Here is a 16,366-nt window from a genome sequence, read left to right as displayed (position 1 = left end):
TACAGGTATAGATTACACTTGGGGTAGCAATATGTCTAGAACAAACATTTTGTAGTTATAAAAAACCCTGAATGCTTTGATGGTTGCAATTTTTCATGTCACTATTTTGGCCATCTTCAAAGATGGTTTTGGGGCACAGGGACATTGTATGAAAACCCAGAACTGTCCTGGTAAAACTAGGATGAGATTTGCTGTGTTGTGAATTCATCTGGGGGAAAAACAGAGAGTGTGTGTTGCCCTGTTTGAATGCTTGAGTTGTAATAATTTGTTTCCGTGTATGTAGTACAAACAGGCTTCAGGGCTTCAATCTGTTCCTAATCCTGCTCCCCTAGGCTGTTTGTCATCGTTTGCTTAACAGCTAGTAATGAGTATACTGTTCAGGAAATAGCCTGCAGACTCAATATCGTAAAATAGGGACACATCACATTAGGGGTAGAATAACAAGCTGTGAATGCGGAGCTTTTAAAAATCACTTTTGGTGAAATTGCCCTTGTGCAGAGGGGTCCAGCACAAGACTAGTGTGCTGCTTGAAGCCCAAGCCTTTGTCCTGGCCCTTCTGCACAGGGGTGAACTTCACCCTCAGTGTACTTACGTATAAGTCATAAAATGAGAAACATACCCAGAGCCAGGTGAACTCAGTGCAAAACAACAATAATAATCTCAAACATTTGTTCAAATAAAAGCTGAGAATTAACTTTGAGGAGATACACAATTTTAATGTGTTTTTTGCAAACATTTATGCAAATGAATTTTAGTTCACAAGAATCCAAGTACTTGTGTCACTAAGCTTTGTACATGAATATTGATTTGAGTGTGTGTGTGTTTATATAATGTAAAAAAAAATATGCACCAGAGTATTTGGTGGCTGTTGTGACTGATTTTGTTGGCTTGTTTCAATGCCGTCCAGTCACGGACCAGGAATATTACATATGACTTACTGTCAATGAACAGTCGCATAGAGTGAACAATGAGGTCCATATTCTGAAATATTTTTGCAAAAACAACTTATTGAATAATTTAAAGTAATAGATTTGTAATATGTCAAAGTTTGCTCTTGGGTAAGAACAAAGTTTGTTTATAGTTTAATATACCAAAATAAATTCGTTGCTGTAAGTAGTTTGTTCACTCTGTTAGGTCCCTGGAAACTCATGTCATATAAGAATGTATCATCTTGGAGCTCTCACCCTTGCTAAAAGGGGCCAGCAAAGTCAAAACTTGTGTTGCTATTCCAGTTACAAAAATAGAGAGCTTTCTTTATAGAAATTAATTAACATCACTAGTTTTTTTTAAAGAAATACATATTTTAAGCATCCTGAACTGATCATAAATTAAGATTTTGTATTGCAAGTTAATAGTAATCAGAGTGTCTAAGGGCTCAATCCTGTTAATAGAACTGTGGAGATGGGAAGGGTCTGTGTGCATGGATTCTTTAGCAGAACAGAGGCCTATGTGATGTGACCTCTTAGATCTCTGTCCTAATTGAATTGATAAAATATGAATGGCAAAGAAAAAACAAAATTGCAGGGACTGCAAATCTCCTCTAGTCACTTGGTCTAATGCAAAGAAAATGTTTTAAAGAAAAAAGCTGTCTTTGCTTATTTAATTTCCTTCATTTTTTCCCAGGCAATAAGGAGAATATCTGGATGCATATTGATGCAGCATATGCAGGGAGTGCTTTCATCTGCCCTGAATTCCGACATCTTCTAAATGGCGTGGAGGTTTGTGATGCTCCCCAGGGGTACCCAGGGTTGCGTGGGACCTCAGCACCACCTACCCTTAGTGTGAAGCAGTCTTGTCTGTGCCTGCCTGTGGATTAGCTCCCTGAAACCAACAACCTCTGGGAGTACAAGCCTTCCTGGCCCCCCCGCAGGCCTCGCTCTCTGTGTACAAGGAGCGACAGGCACACACCAACCCCTGAATACTCACAGTATTCCCTGAAGTTTCCAGCCCCTTATCCACTGGACACTCACAGTATTGCCAGAGCTGCTGTTCGCAAAGGACAGTACATACCAGCTTGTAAGATTCAACTGAGGACCATCACTTTGCTTAACATAGGGGGGGGGTGTGTGTGTGTATGTATACATATATATATAGTGAAAACGAGAAGAAGTTTATTATCAAAGAATAGCGATTCAAGTAATAGTGAGTAAGAATATCTAAATCACTTGGTAAACTGGGTGCAAGTGAACAATACACATTTTAATATGGCTAAATGTATATATCTAGGAACAAAGAATGTAGGGCAGCCTTACAGGATCGGGGATTCTATCCTGGGAAGCAGTGACTCTGAAAAAGATTTGGGGGTCGTGGAGGATAATCAGCTGAACAGGAGTTCCCAGTCTGACTCTGTGGCCAAAAGAGCTAATGAGATCCTGGGACAATTAAACAGGGGAGTCTCGCATAAGAGCAGAAGGGTTATTTTACCTCTGAATTTGGCACTGGTGCGACTGCTGCTTGAATACTGTGTCCTGTTCTGGTGCCCACAATTCAAGAAGGACATTGATAAATTGGAGAGGGTTCAGAAAAGAATCATGGAAATTATTTTGGGGAAGTTCTATGGCCCTGTGTTATACAGGAGGTAAGACTAGATGATCACAATGGTCCCTTCTGGCCTTAGAATCTATGAATATTGGAAACAAATGGTTACATGGAAAACAAAATCATAACATGCTTTCTAGACACTAAACTTGACTAACAAGTTACTTTAATCTAAAGATGTTTATCTCACCCAAAGTTCTCTCCAACGTACACCCCTTTTTTTCATTAAGCAAAAGCGCTATCCTCTTACTTCTTCAGAGAAGGGTGCCAGGGCATCCCTTTCCTCCCTACCCAAATATACTCAAGTAAATATTTGATATGTACCTCTCTGCCCATGCTGTGTTCATTGTCCTGTTAGTTCTGTTTTACAATCCTTCATTTACATTCAGTTCAGACTGGAGATCGGAGACCCATTGTAAACAACACAAGACTCAAATTAGATGTAAACAAATAGATGGAGAGACATCTCAGTCTGACAGCAAACCTGTTTTTCACTCTTCCTTGTGTCTAATACCTTGATACAAAGTTTAAGAACATATTTTCAGTGTGTATCCATAACTCCTTACATAGTATCTGTACATACATTTCACAATGATATTAATAATCAATGTGACACTGGCTTTCATTTCAGACCTCACATAATATTCTTTAGTAAACCAGAATGTACTTCGTAGAATCAAGAGATTCCTGCAACCCTCCTATGCACTCTCTTGTCAGCTGACAAAAAAGAAAGGCCCCATAGATTCTTAAACCTCTGCTTTCCTGTGACTGTAACCCAGAGTCCATGCTTGATCAAGATGCTGCACTTCTATATAAAATATCAAAAGTGATGGATAGAAACCAAACTTTGTGTAAATGCTGGCGAAGAGCATTTCCTTTGTCTGGCCCCCCAGCACCTCCTCTGGCACTGTGAAAAGATATTGGAGGAGGAGGCGTAGGTTTGTGTGTTTTACCACAAGCCCTTGCACCCAGCCAGTCTAGTCCCTGTCCTGTCCCACAAATGATCCCCAAATCAGCAGAAACGACTCCAAGAGGACTTGGGAGTTGCTCCTTCCCACAGCTTAGATCTTGATCAGGACATAAACTTCTTTTAAGTTCCAAGTAGGGAAGGATTATATCAAAATGTTGGATTGTTGATTCAGACAACTATCAAGACAGGAGTCAGCTGTTAAATTCAATCCAGATCCTCCCTAAATTTAGAGAAAGGGCTGCATGTCCAGTGTTTTGGTTTTTGGGCCCATCTAGTCATCATTCAGTAAGTTTGCCCTACAGGCTAAGCTACAAAAGGCAGCAACCTAAACTCATAACTGTGGTTTTAGGCACATTTGGGAGGAATTTGTATTGTGACAAAGTTCCTCCTCTACCTTGGTGGGTCCTGCGCTTATTGGCAGATTTGCTCGCCTCAGAGATCTTCCCCTCTGGTGGAACCCACGGTCTGGATCAACTCCTCCTGTGTCTGATCAGGAGTTGGGAGGTTTGGGGGGAACCCGGGCCCGCTCTCTACTCCATGTTCCAGCCCAGGGCCCTGTGGATTGCAGCTGTCTATAGTGCCTCCTGTAACAGTTGCATGACAGCTATAACTCCCTGGGCTACTTCCCCATGGCCTCCTCCAAACACCTTCCTTATTCTCACCACAGGACCTTCCTCCTGGTGTCTGATAACACTTGTACTCTTCAGTCCTCCAGCAGCACACCCTCTCACTCTCAGCTCCTTGCGCCTCTTGCTCCCAGTGCCTCACACTCGCACCACAAACTGACGTGAGCTCCTTTTTTAAACCCAGGTGCCCTGATTAGCCTGCCTTAATTGATTCTAGCAGCTTCTTGATTGGCTGCAGGTGTTCTAATCAGCCTGTCTGCCTTAATTGTTTCCAGAAAGTTCCTGATTGTCCTGGAACCTTCCCTGTTACCTTACCCAGGGAAAAGGGACCTACTTAATCTGGGGCTAATATATCTGCCTTCTATCACTCTCCTGTATCCACTGGCTCCCTTGACGCCTTCGAGGAGCAGTGGGCACTCTCCGAGGTTCTCTGCTTGGTGTCCCTGTCTGGTTTGCTTTGTTTGACCCTTTGACCTCACTCCTGTCCCTGTCCTTTTATTAGTTGTCCCCCGTAATTTTTTGGTCTCCAGGTCCTGTGTACCCCCCCTTAGGCTGGGGGGGATCCTTTAGCAGTGGGCGGGCTTTGCCTGCCCACTTCCTGGATCCCAATAGGATCACTCTCCTGTAGCTATCTGGCCTGACCCTGTCACAGTATAAATAAGGTAACATTAAAAGATTTGAGAACAATAGATCCATTTTTGAAATGCTCCTCTTGGGAGTGAATCCTTACAGCTGCTTTTAGAGCATAAAATTTGCCCAAAAATGCAGAGTTGAGCACAGACAAACTTGCTCCTCAGAGAAGCAAAACTTAGCTTTGCAAACTCTCACAATTTTATCATATCAAAAATGGCTTTAGTTTATAATGGTTACCATGTCCGGTAAAACCATTTCTGCAATTTTTACACACGCACAAAAAATTTGCTGTTCAAAATACCAAGTAGCACTGAATCAACCCAGCATGAGAAAAGATGACTTTTGCTTAAATATCCTGGTAGAGAACATTTTAACATCCTAATTCTATAAAGTTTTTAAAATATAACAACCACTATCTCACCTGTTTTGAAAGCAAGACATAGAAGTATTACTATATACCTCCTACGGGGCATATACCACAGGGTTGCCAAGCCTCCAGGATTGTCCTGGAGTCTCCAGAAATTAAAGATTCATCTTTAATTAAAGATTTTTGTCATTTGATGAAACCTCCAGGAATACGTCCAACCAAAATTGGCAACCCTACATATAAGGCCAGACTGTGGCTGTGTCTATAACAGACGGTGTTTAATATTTGAAAATGAGTCAGTTGAAATTTTCTTCCAATAACTCTCAGGTTCCTTTTTCTTTTCCTCTTACTGAGTCACTTGGCACTTAGTTGCTTAGATAAGGGTGCTGCAATTTCCTGATGCTCCCCTCACACAGTCAGATAAGTCCTTGTCTTCCACGTCAGTGGAGAAAATATCACTGTTTGGTAAAGACAGAAATTTAAACAGAGCAGCTCTGATAGGTAGACTAATAAAAGAGGAAAAACCTAACAAATGAAGCATTTCTCTCTCATTCTTTTTTTTTTTAATCAGCAAATTAAGCTTGCTGTAATTTCCTGTGTGGGATTTATTTATTATTTTTATTGGTTCCTGTAGGAAATGAATCAGCATCCATTGCACAGCCAGCATCTGTCAGTGTAGCAACTATTCAACAGCTCTGAATAGATTCCCTACCTCAGATATTAGAAGGATAAAAAACTCCTCCAACATGGGCAACCACTGCCCTTTCACCAAAGATGAGGAAGTTAATGAGAAACAAATGTGAAAAAATAGCTATTAGTTAGCGACTGGTGCTTCAAGATTCCCACTTCTCCTTTGTGTCCCTGCTGTACAACATCAACTGCTGCCACAGGACCTAAAGGAGAAGACTTTCAACACAAATGTCCTTCATGCCTTTCACTGCATGGGACGCTTCTATACTGAATACGTGTAATGCGAAGTTGATATTGTCAAAAATTTAACGTATAGCTATGTGTTCTGTGTAGAACTGGTTGAAAGTGGGGGGGAGAGGTGTATGAATTTAGTTTAGATGAGAAATGACTTTGACTAAATGAAAAAAAAAATTAGGGAAAAATGATTTTTGACCACCTTTAATTCTGTGGTTAGACTGACTGAAACACAATTCTAGATCAAAATCTATATTACCTGTGTGTGCACACACATAAAATATATGTCTATGTTTATAATATTAATTGCTCACTCTGTGAAAGAGTGAAATTTAGGAACTCTTGAGTAGAAAATGGGCTAAAAAACAAAATTTGGGATGTCTTTTGTTTATAATGAGTTTTTGGTTTACATTGAGATAATGTTTATATATGATATACATTAAAATAAAGTTCAAAAAATCTATATTAAAAGCACATTATCAATGGCACAAGTCAAACATTCAAGATTTAGGCGATGTCAGAAGTTAGGTTGTCCAAGCACCCTGAATTCTGCTCCCTTGTGTGTATGCATAATGGCTCTGATTCAGCCAAGTGTACTTAAGCATATGTATAACTTTGAGCAAGCATGTAGTCCTGTTGACCCCTGAAGGTTTACATGATGCTTACATGGTAGATATTCCTTTTGCTGGTCCTCTGTACGGGATGAATTTCACTCAGCATGCACATATAACTCTCATTCACTTTAGAATTTCAGGAAAGCATTTTGTTTATGTTTTAGTGCTGTCCTGAATCTGGGTGCAATTGGGAAAATTGACAGTGCTTTTATAACTTGAGGACTCTGACCCATATTTTTTCTAATTCTTCATTTTTTTTAAACCCTGTCAGTTTGCAGATTCATTTAACTTTAACCCTCACAAATGGCTCCTAGTGAATTTTGACTGCTCTGCTATGTGGTAAGTAATACTGGATATATAAGTTTGTCAGAAATAGTAAACTTTATGGTGAAGCACACTCTTTCTAAACACTTATTCCCTTTGTCACATAGAAATATGGAGTTTTGTCAAGTGTTTGCCTAAGTGAATGATTCACAGTAGTATGATAAATTGTTGGACTGAGGTGGTAGAAAAGCAGAGATGGGTCTGAGCCCTGAAGTTTGGAGCTAGACATGAACATTCAGGAGATTCAGATTTATTCCATTTTGTGCCCATCATTTACAGAAATGAATTGCACATTACTCCAAGCTTCTTTCTCTATTGTGATATGGTCTCTCTGAGTCTTGACTGCACACTTTAAACACCTTTGTTTATAGAGTCTGGACTTTAGTAGATTCAGAGCAGTGCAATTCAAAGAAGCCTTTGTAAATGTTTTTCAATTATTTTCATTATTCATGTGTGAGGAGCAAGACTGTATTTTGTGTTCCAAAGAGGTGCCACAGAAAAACCTACAGGTACATCGGGGACACAAAGCAAAATGGCCTAAAGGAAACAATCATCATCACCAGGAGAATATTATTAATAATAATAATATTAATAAACAGAATAATATAAAATTCTCATAACAGACAATCCCAGAGCTAGGACTTAGAGTTTCCAAACAAAATTAAGTGTATTGCCAACATCTCGCAGTCACCCACCATCTGAGTATATTGATTACCAAAAGAGCTGCTCAGGAAATGGTAAATATTTTCCATGAAAATTTTCAAAAGAAACTTTTAAAAAAAAAAATCGTTTTTTTAAAAATCATTCAGTTTTCAAAAACTGAAAAAAAATGGCTTTACATTTTTTGTTGAAAAACTAACATTTTCATTTTGGAAAAAAGGCCATTTTTCATTTAAAATGAATCACATGAAAAATCTGGAACAGTACTAATTATCAATACTTTCCCTCTCTCTTATCTTCAGCATTACTAATGTGTAAAAACATGAGACTTTTCTGCCTATGGCTTCATCCCTAGTTACAAATGTACATATCACCATGCAATAGGAATTTTTCAGCTCGTAGGTTAGGGTTGCTAACTCTAAACTGTCCAGATCAGTGTCCTACTGCAAATGTACTTCTTTTTGGTAGGTATCAGTAGGTTATTATGATTATTCATCACTGTAGCACCTAGGAGCCCTCATCATGAACTAAGACCCCCATTGTGCTAGGTGCTATGCAAATGCAGAACAGAAATAGTCCCTGTTTCTGGTGTTTTGATTCTGCCTCATTCTTACTGGTAGTCACATCTCAATAAAGAATATTTTGAGGTTTAGAACCAAGCCCTAGAGTGTAATTATCTCATGATGAGATGTGTGTCTCTGTGTAGACATTAGAAGGGAGAAGGGCGGAATTCATTTTCTTGCTTCCCCCTCAACTCCCTTTCATGATTCAGAGAACCAAGTGTCTTAGGGTACATCTACACTACAGGGGGGAGTCGATTTAAGATACGCAAATTCAGCTATGTGAATAGCGTAGCTGAATTCGACGTATCGCAGCCGACTTACCCCGCTGTGAGGACGGCGGCAAAATCGACTTCTGCGGCTTTCTGTCGACAGCGCTTACTCCCACCTCCGCTGGTGGAGTGAGAGCGTCGATTCGGGGATCGATTGTCGCGTCCCAACGGGACGTGATAAATCGATCCCCGAGAGGTCGATTTCTACCCGCCGATTCAGGCGGGTAGTGTAGACCTAGCTTGAGAAGCCACTGATGGAAGTGAGGAAATGAACCATGATACTCTTGGCTTTCTCTCTCAATTCAGTTCTCCTAAATTAATGGGCCTCTTATGGCAACAAAAAGTTATAAGAAGAAACTCAGTAGCTGCATTCATGAGCAGTTAGAGCAAACACTTTTCATTTATTTGAAAGGAAAGTAGTGTAAATCACAAAATAACTACTGAATGGTGCAATATCTAGACATTGTTAGAGTATGAATTTGCTCTTGCTTGCACGGACATAAATCTATGGAGTTACACCAATGTAAAACTGGCGTAAGTTAGAGGAGACTCGGGCCTTTCAGAGGAGATTTTCAAAAACAAACGGCAGTGAGATGCCTCACTTACATTTGTGCATCCCTTGGAAAATCTCCCCCTTAATCCCTTCCACTCATAATTCTGTGAAGCCAAGTTAAAAGTATGTAAAAACAATTACAAAGTCATTTTTTTAATTGTATTGCTCCTACTCTGCCAAAGCCCAGACATTTAAAAATCTTTATATATGCATGTATGCACAATTGTAAAAAATAACCTTAAAAGAATTCACTTCAAATTCCGGGCAACCTTAACTTTGTAAAGTCCAAACTCTCTTCATTTTGAATTCTTTACTTGGCAACTTTAACATTTTGAATGTAGTTTTTTAAACTGGATTTCCCAGGGCTTGTGGTGGCGGTTTATCATGACAGATAAATTCTATGATGTAGAACAACTTTCTAGACAGCACTGGAACAGTGAACTCACACTTTGTGTGTTGGTTTGTGCATAATCCTATGGAATGAGATAGGGTTCCTCCCAGACTCCAGGGACATACAGTCTCAGGCCCTAGAGGTAGTTTGCAATTCACTGCGAATGGATAAACTATACCTATTTAGTTCTCAGTCCACAGAGCAAGGTCCATATAAATCTTGTCCAAACCTGGGTGCTTAAAGTTAGGCACATTAATCCTAGTTTAGGCACCTAAATAAAAGTAGCCTGACTTTCACAGAAGTGAGAACCTGCAGTTCCTGTTGAAGTTAATGGATGCTCAGAAGTACATACAGCTGTCAGGGTCTCTCTTCCTTTCTCTTTAAATGCACTATTAATTAGTATTATTATTTTATTAGTCTGATTTTTTATTATTATTAAAATGATCCTGTTTGTATCAAGAAAGAGCAAAACCACTCCAGGCAGGCCAATAACACTAGCAGCAGAATACCTTCATCTTACTCCTCAATAACACTGAATGATTCCAATGAGACCTACTTTTTTATTCTGATCATAAAAATATAGCAATGTTGATTTCTGACCCACAGGAAAGCCTTGGGGGAAACAAACCTCCATACATGAAAGCAACTGTCTCCAGACATATGATCTTCTATATGTGGGCAGCACTATATTCCATTATTAATCCTGCTATATTTTCCCCCAATAACTTGAAAGGTTTCCTTATTGCCCTACTGGATTACCACTTTGTGTTATTGTTCACACACATTCATTATCTGTGTGCTGCCAGGATGAGTTACCCTTCATAGCACTATTGTGGGGGGCTTTTTTGTTTGTTTTTTTCTCTAGCTAATCCTTTACATCAGTCACTTTCTCTGCCTCATCCTTCCAATGAATTACCTTTCCCATAGACCCAGTTAATCAGTCAAAGGGCGGGAAAGCACTGCTGGAACAATCCAGCGCTCTCAAATTCTTCTGCAAAGCAACTGCAGAAGTCTCTTCTAAGCAAAGCTGTGATACTTACTGTAGATGACCTCCTGTTGCAATTTGCTCGATTAGATTTCTCCCTCGGATTCAAATGCAATGGTGTTTACATCCACTCACATGCATGCACAGGGCCAATTTCTTATTCTTGCCTGTCTAATCTGCCAAGGCATTTATACTGTAGTTATCACGGGTGTCTGAACACTTCAAAACCACAGCCTGAAACGCATAGGCATCCCTATAATTTTGGTTGTGGGTCTGATCTAAAACCAGAAGGACATATTTCTGATTCCACCAGATAGATCTTAGAAAAGCAGCTGCTCCCATAAGATTTTGACTCTGTATGGAGGAAAATCTCATGAGAGCTGGGAAGATTTCTGCCACTTTGGGCTGAAGCTTCATCAGAATACATTGCAAGATGTTGGTGCCATTAGGGCCTCACTTCAGCAACACACTTAAGCATGTGCTTAAGTCCCATTGATTTAAAAGGGAATTAAACATGTACTTAAAGGTAAGTATAGGAGTAAGTGCTTTGCTGAAGAGGGGCCTGAAGCCAAGCCTGAACCCAAACCCTGAACTGGAACCTAAACACAGTCCAGGTTTAAACATCAACTCTCTCCGAAGAATGGGAATTCCACCCAATACAAAGGTGAAACATCAGATGGAAATATATTCATAAAGGTTGGGATTTTCAAAGGAGCCTGAGGTCTTGTCTACATGGCAATTTAGTGTGCAGCAAGCCAGGGTGTGATCTACAGCTCACAAGCCTGCCACGCACTAACTGGCCAGTTAGACCCTGCTATCATACACTAAAAGGTCCAAATGCACTTTGACCTACAGCTGTTCCGAAATGCACTAAGGAACTTTTAATGTGCGATAGCAGGGTCCACACAGCCAGTCAGTGTGCAGGAAGCCGGTGTGCTCTAGATTCACAACCTGGCTTACAGCACGCTAAAGGATTTTGAACATATTTTTTTTTAAAAAGGAAAATGTTTTTTATAGTTTAAAATAAAATTTTACAAGGAGTTAATCTATAATGAGAAGTAATCACTTTGATTATTTTCTTTTTCAGTTAAAATAGACATGATAATTGAGGTCTTTAAAAGCTGCAGTTGTGCAATCAAAATAAGTAACTACTTTTCATAATGATTTCATTATTCTGTTCAGAGGGATTTTTATTGTGCACTTGGAGGTATGACGCTTTAATGTGCAAATCTCAGCCAGCTAGATCTTAATGGGTCTATTAGCATGACTTCAGATCTTTAAGAAAGCTTCAACCCCCATAAGGTATCAAAGGAACTTTCTAAAATATGTACAGAGACCTTAAATCAGACATGGTGGTATGCACAAATGAAGGTAAGGGCTTGACTTAAACCCTCAGATGTATTCAGTATTAGAAGCTAAAATTCATTGTGGGGAATCTTAACTATTCAGGATCAAATTTAGACCTGGTGTGTGCAGACGCAGCTCTATTGGCTTTATTTCTTAGGATTTTAGACCTTTTTTAAATAAAGCCCTCTCAAATAGACATTTTCGTATTGTCAGATAGAATCTTTGAGTCTTTTACCTGGGAAAGACCATATCCCCTTTAAAAACAATAACGTCCGTTTAGTACCTGCAGGCTCACCAACACAATTGTTTCTAAATAGCCACCTATGAGCTAGAAGAGTGGGAGTTGAAAACATTAAAGCACCTTTTGAAAAAATTGCCAAATCATAGCAAATGTTTAATCAGATGTCCTTTCTCTGATGTTGCTCAATACTGTATGTTGCAAAAGAAGAGGTGGATCTCTAGTTCTAATGGTTCATTGCTTCATACCTTCATAGTATGGTTACAGTTTCCTCCTGACCCAACATGGCCCAGGCAAATAATTAAGCAGGCATGTAAATTTGTGCACAAGTCCCATTGATTTCAACTGCTGCTCATCCACTTAAAATTATGCACCTGCTTATCTCCTTAAATATAAGGAATGAATGTTATCTTTTGGAACATGATATTGAGTGCATATAGAGTGTGTAGTATCAGAGGGTAGCCGTGTTAGTCTGAATCTGTAAAAAGCAACAGAGGGTCCTGTGGCACCTTGAAAGTTATTCCGGCTACACTGCCCACTAGTTTTACACTCAATGGAGCTTGTCTTTCAGAGATCATTACATTATATCAAGCTTTCGAAGCCATGGTACCTCTGACAATGCAATTGCTTCAACATATAGCTGGAAATCTTGCGTTCACCACTAATTTTACTGTTGTCTTAACTAGCTCACATGTTCTGGTGTGAGTGCCTGTTTTCCCTGTGGAAGGACTTTGGGTGTGTTTGTTTCCTGTCTGTTTTTTAAATATGCAGTAAGAGTTCAATGCTGCAAACCCTAACTTCAGGGTTTCATGTGAGCAGTGACAATGTAGAAAATAAAGGTTTGCAGGATTGGACCCTAAATAAGGAATAGGCAGTACATTGGAAATATGTGACTGAAACCGATTTTCCTTATCTGATTTCCTTATCTAATCACCTATTAATTGTCTTTTGTCTTAGGTGAGACAATGATGTGATAATCTAATCCATATTGGTCTTTTTGTGCAGGGTGAAGAAGAGATCAGACTTAACAAATGCCTTTAAATTAGATCCTCTTTACCTGCAGCATTGTCATCAGGAATCTGGTAATTTTGCATTTAAATAAGATCTTTGTTTTATCCATACTTTTTTTTTTTATTGTAAAACTCAGTGAAAGGTTAGGGATAAAACTTTTAAAATAATCTAAATCTCAATTTCAAAAGTGACTAGGATCAGATTTTCAAATATATTTAGGTGCCTATAGAGGCAGATAAGTGCCTAGTCAGATTTTCATGCCTAAACAGAGTTAAGCACTTAATCCCTATTTAAAACATTCAACATTTTTAAATAAAAAATGTTCACAACTTTCTGTTCTGCAAAACAATTCATTATTTTGCTTTTTTGCCCAATCCAGGATGAAAGCAAAATTTCAAAATATATGAGTTTCCCACAGAACAGAAATTCTGAGTTTTGACCAGCTCTAGCCGCAAGCCCACATAAATTAATAACACTGGTCTACAATTTTTGAGAAGTCATCTGCTTCAGAGATAAAATGTGCTATTTATTATGTATTTTGATGTGCTGAATTCAAATATGACCATTAAAACAACTGATTGGCTACTGTTTCTAAGATATTTAAGTTTTTACATTTTATGTCCATGTATATTGTGTAGATAGTAGAGTTTTAATCATAAACTGTAAATCTAGGTCTTTTCATGTGTTTATGGTTGCTTTACATGATAATATTTCACCGGTCCTGTTTATGTAACACTTTAAAAATCAGCAAAAGGGTTATAGAAATAAAATTTATTATGAAACAAAAGGCAAAAAACTATTATGTACATAGTTTAGTCCTATTCAGTGTCTACTCGGCGCTTCTTGGCTTGTCTCTTGTATTCATTAAATGGAGCATCTCTTGTCACTGTCCAGCAATAGTATGCAAGCATTTATGGGCTCCATTTGCCCTGATAGCGTTTTTCCATTGTTGCAATGTCCTGGTGAAATCGCTCGCCGTGCTCGTCGCTCACTGCTCAGCAGTTCGGTGGAAAAAAATCTAGATGAGAGTGCAAAAAATGTATCTTTAGTGACATGTTGCAACCAAGGCTTTTGTATGCCTTGAGGAGGTTTTCCACCAACAACCTGTAGTTGTCTGCCTTGTTGTTTCCGAAAAAATTTATTGCCACTAACTGGAAGGCTTTCCATGCCGTCTTTTCCTTGCCACGCAGTGCATGGTCAAATGCATCATCTCGAAGAAGTTCACGACTCTGAGGACCAACAAAGACACCTTCCTTTATCTTAGCTTCACTTAACCTTGGAAATTTTCCACGGAGGTACTTGAAAGCTGCTTGTGTTTTGTCAATGGCCTTGACAAAGTTCTTCATCAGACCCAGCTTGATGTGTAAGGGTGGTAACAAAATCTTCCTTGATTCAACAAGTGGTGGATGCTGAACACTTTTCCTCCCAGGCTCCAATGACTGTCGGAGTGGCCAGTCTTTCTTGATGTAGTGGGAATCTCTTGCACGACTATCCCATTCGCAGAGAAAACAGCAGTACTTTGTGTATCCAGTCTGCAGACCAAGCAAGAGAGCAACAACCTTCAAATCGCCACAAAGCTGCCACTGATGTTGGTCATAGTTTATGCACCTCAAAAGTTGTTTCATGTTGTCATAGGTTTCCTTTATATGGACTGCATGACCAACTGGAATTGATGGCAAAACATTGCCATTATGCAGTAAAACAGCTTTAAGACTCGTCTTCGATGAATCAATGAACAGTCTCTACTCATCTGGATCGTGAACGATGTTGAGGGCTGCCATCACACCATCGATGTTGTTGCAGGCTACAAGATCACCTTCCATGAAGAAGAATGGGACAAGATCCTTTTGACGGTCACGGAACATGGAAACCCTAACATCACCTGCTAGGAGATTCCACTGCTGTAGTCTGGAGCCCAACAGCTCTGCCTTACTCTTGGGTAGTTCCAAATCCCTGACAAGGACATTCAGTTCACCTTGTGTTATGAGGTGTGGTTCAGAGGAGGAGGATGGGAGAAAATGTGGGTCCTGTGACATTGATGGTTCAGGACCAGAAGTTTCATCCTGTTCCTCTTCCTCGTCTGACTCAAGTGAGAATGATTCTGGTGCATCAGGAACTGGCAGTCCTTTTCCGTGGGGTACTGGATGTATAGCTGATGGAATGTTTGGATAATGCACAGTCCACTTTTTCTTCTTTGACACACCTTTCCCAACTGGAGGCACCATGCAGAAGTAACAATTGCTGGTATGATCTGTTGGCTCTCTCCAAATCATTGGCACTGCAAAAGGCATAGATTTCCTTTTCCTGTTCAACCACTGGTGAAGATTTGTTGCACAAGTGTTGCAGCATATGTGTGGGGCCCACCTCTTGTCCTGATCTCCAATTTTGCAGCCAAAATAAAGGTGATAGGCTTTATTTATATTATATTATTTTATTTTATATTTATAACCATAGTGGTTATACTGCACTTTTGTGATGCAAAAGTCACTTCATCACAAACATATCAGAAGTTATCTGCACTGTTCACACAAGTACGAGGCATCTCTGCTCACTTTGGCTAAACAGAAATGTGTCCCTTTGCAAAATGAAACACTGACAAATAAGAGAGCACGACACTGTATGATTTCTAGAGCTGATATAGGGCAATTTGTTCAGCAGAGTGATGTAAGCTTCGTTATGATTGCATCATCCATGACTTCTAGGAATAACGTGATGCAATTCATATCATGTATGACGCAATACCAGCTTCAGATTGCATCATTCATTGTTTTGCCTAAAAACCAAGTACTGTCCAAACCCAGTAATAGATTTATTCATAGATCCAGTCAGAGATGTATTTTAGTCATTTCTGGTTTAAATTGAGATCCCTTCCCTTTAGAACTCACTTATCCTCCGCCATTCCCAAGTCAAGGTCGTATATACCGACCCAATAGAATATCTTGAAAACTAGAGCCAATCAACAATTTTAAGCATCATTTTCATTCTCAGTAACCCAGAATTAGTAAAGTTTGACTACATTTATTTCAGAAGCATTTTGGCTGTAGAGCAGTGTAATCTGTTTAAAAACAAAGTGTTTTAACTTGTGTTTACTCAGCTCATTCCATTCACAGGAATGAGGGCTCTGTACAGAGAGATCTACCCTGTTTCCCCGAAAATAAGACATCCTCCGAAAATAAGGCCTACTTACAGTTTTGCCTCTCGTTGTAATATAAGGCATCCCCCCGATAATAAGACCTCCCCGATAATAAGGCATCCACCGATAATAAGGCATTTTTCATTTCTGAAAAATAAGACATCCCCTGAAAATAAGACCTAGCGCATCTTTGGGAGCAAAAATTAATATAAGACACTGT

At 39.4% G+C, this 16,366-nt stretch overlaps 1 protein-coding gene across 3 annotated transcripts in view; it reads left to right on the top strand.

The window, feature by feature from the left end:
* DDC (dopa decarboxylase) overlaps positions 1 to 16,366 on the top strand; it is a 108,242-nt gene that overhangs the window by 66,413 nt on the left and 25,463 nt on the right. For all 3 annotated transcript variants that reach the window (XM_042842491.2, XM_024099964.3, XM_042842495.2), the window contains 3 exons: positions 1,624 to 1,718; positions 6,944 to 7,011; positions 13,008 to 13,084. In XM_042842491.2, coding sequence (XP_042698425.2) covers positions 1,624 to 1,718; positions 6,944 to 7,011; positions 13,008 to 13,084 — 240 coding nt within the window. The remainder of the gene's footprint in view (positions 1 to 1,623; positions 1,719 to 6,943; positions 7,012 to 13,007; positions 13,085 to 16,366) is intronic.

Source organism: Chrysemys picta, chromosome 2, assembly GCF_011386835.1.
Source record: "Chrysemys picta bellii isolate R12L10 chromosome 2, ASM1138683v2, whole genome shotgun sequence".
Classification (NCBI taxonomy): Eukaryota; Metazoa; Chordata; order Testudines; family Emydidae; genus Chrysemys; species Chrysemys picta.
The sequence above is the reverse complement of the archived record's forward strand: the minus strand, read 5'-3'. Positions and strand labels throughout refer to the sequence as shown.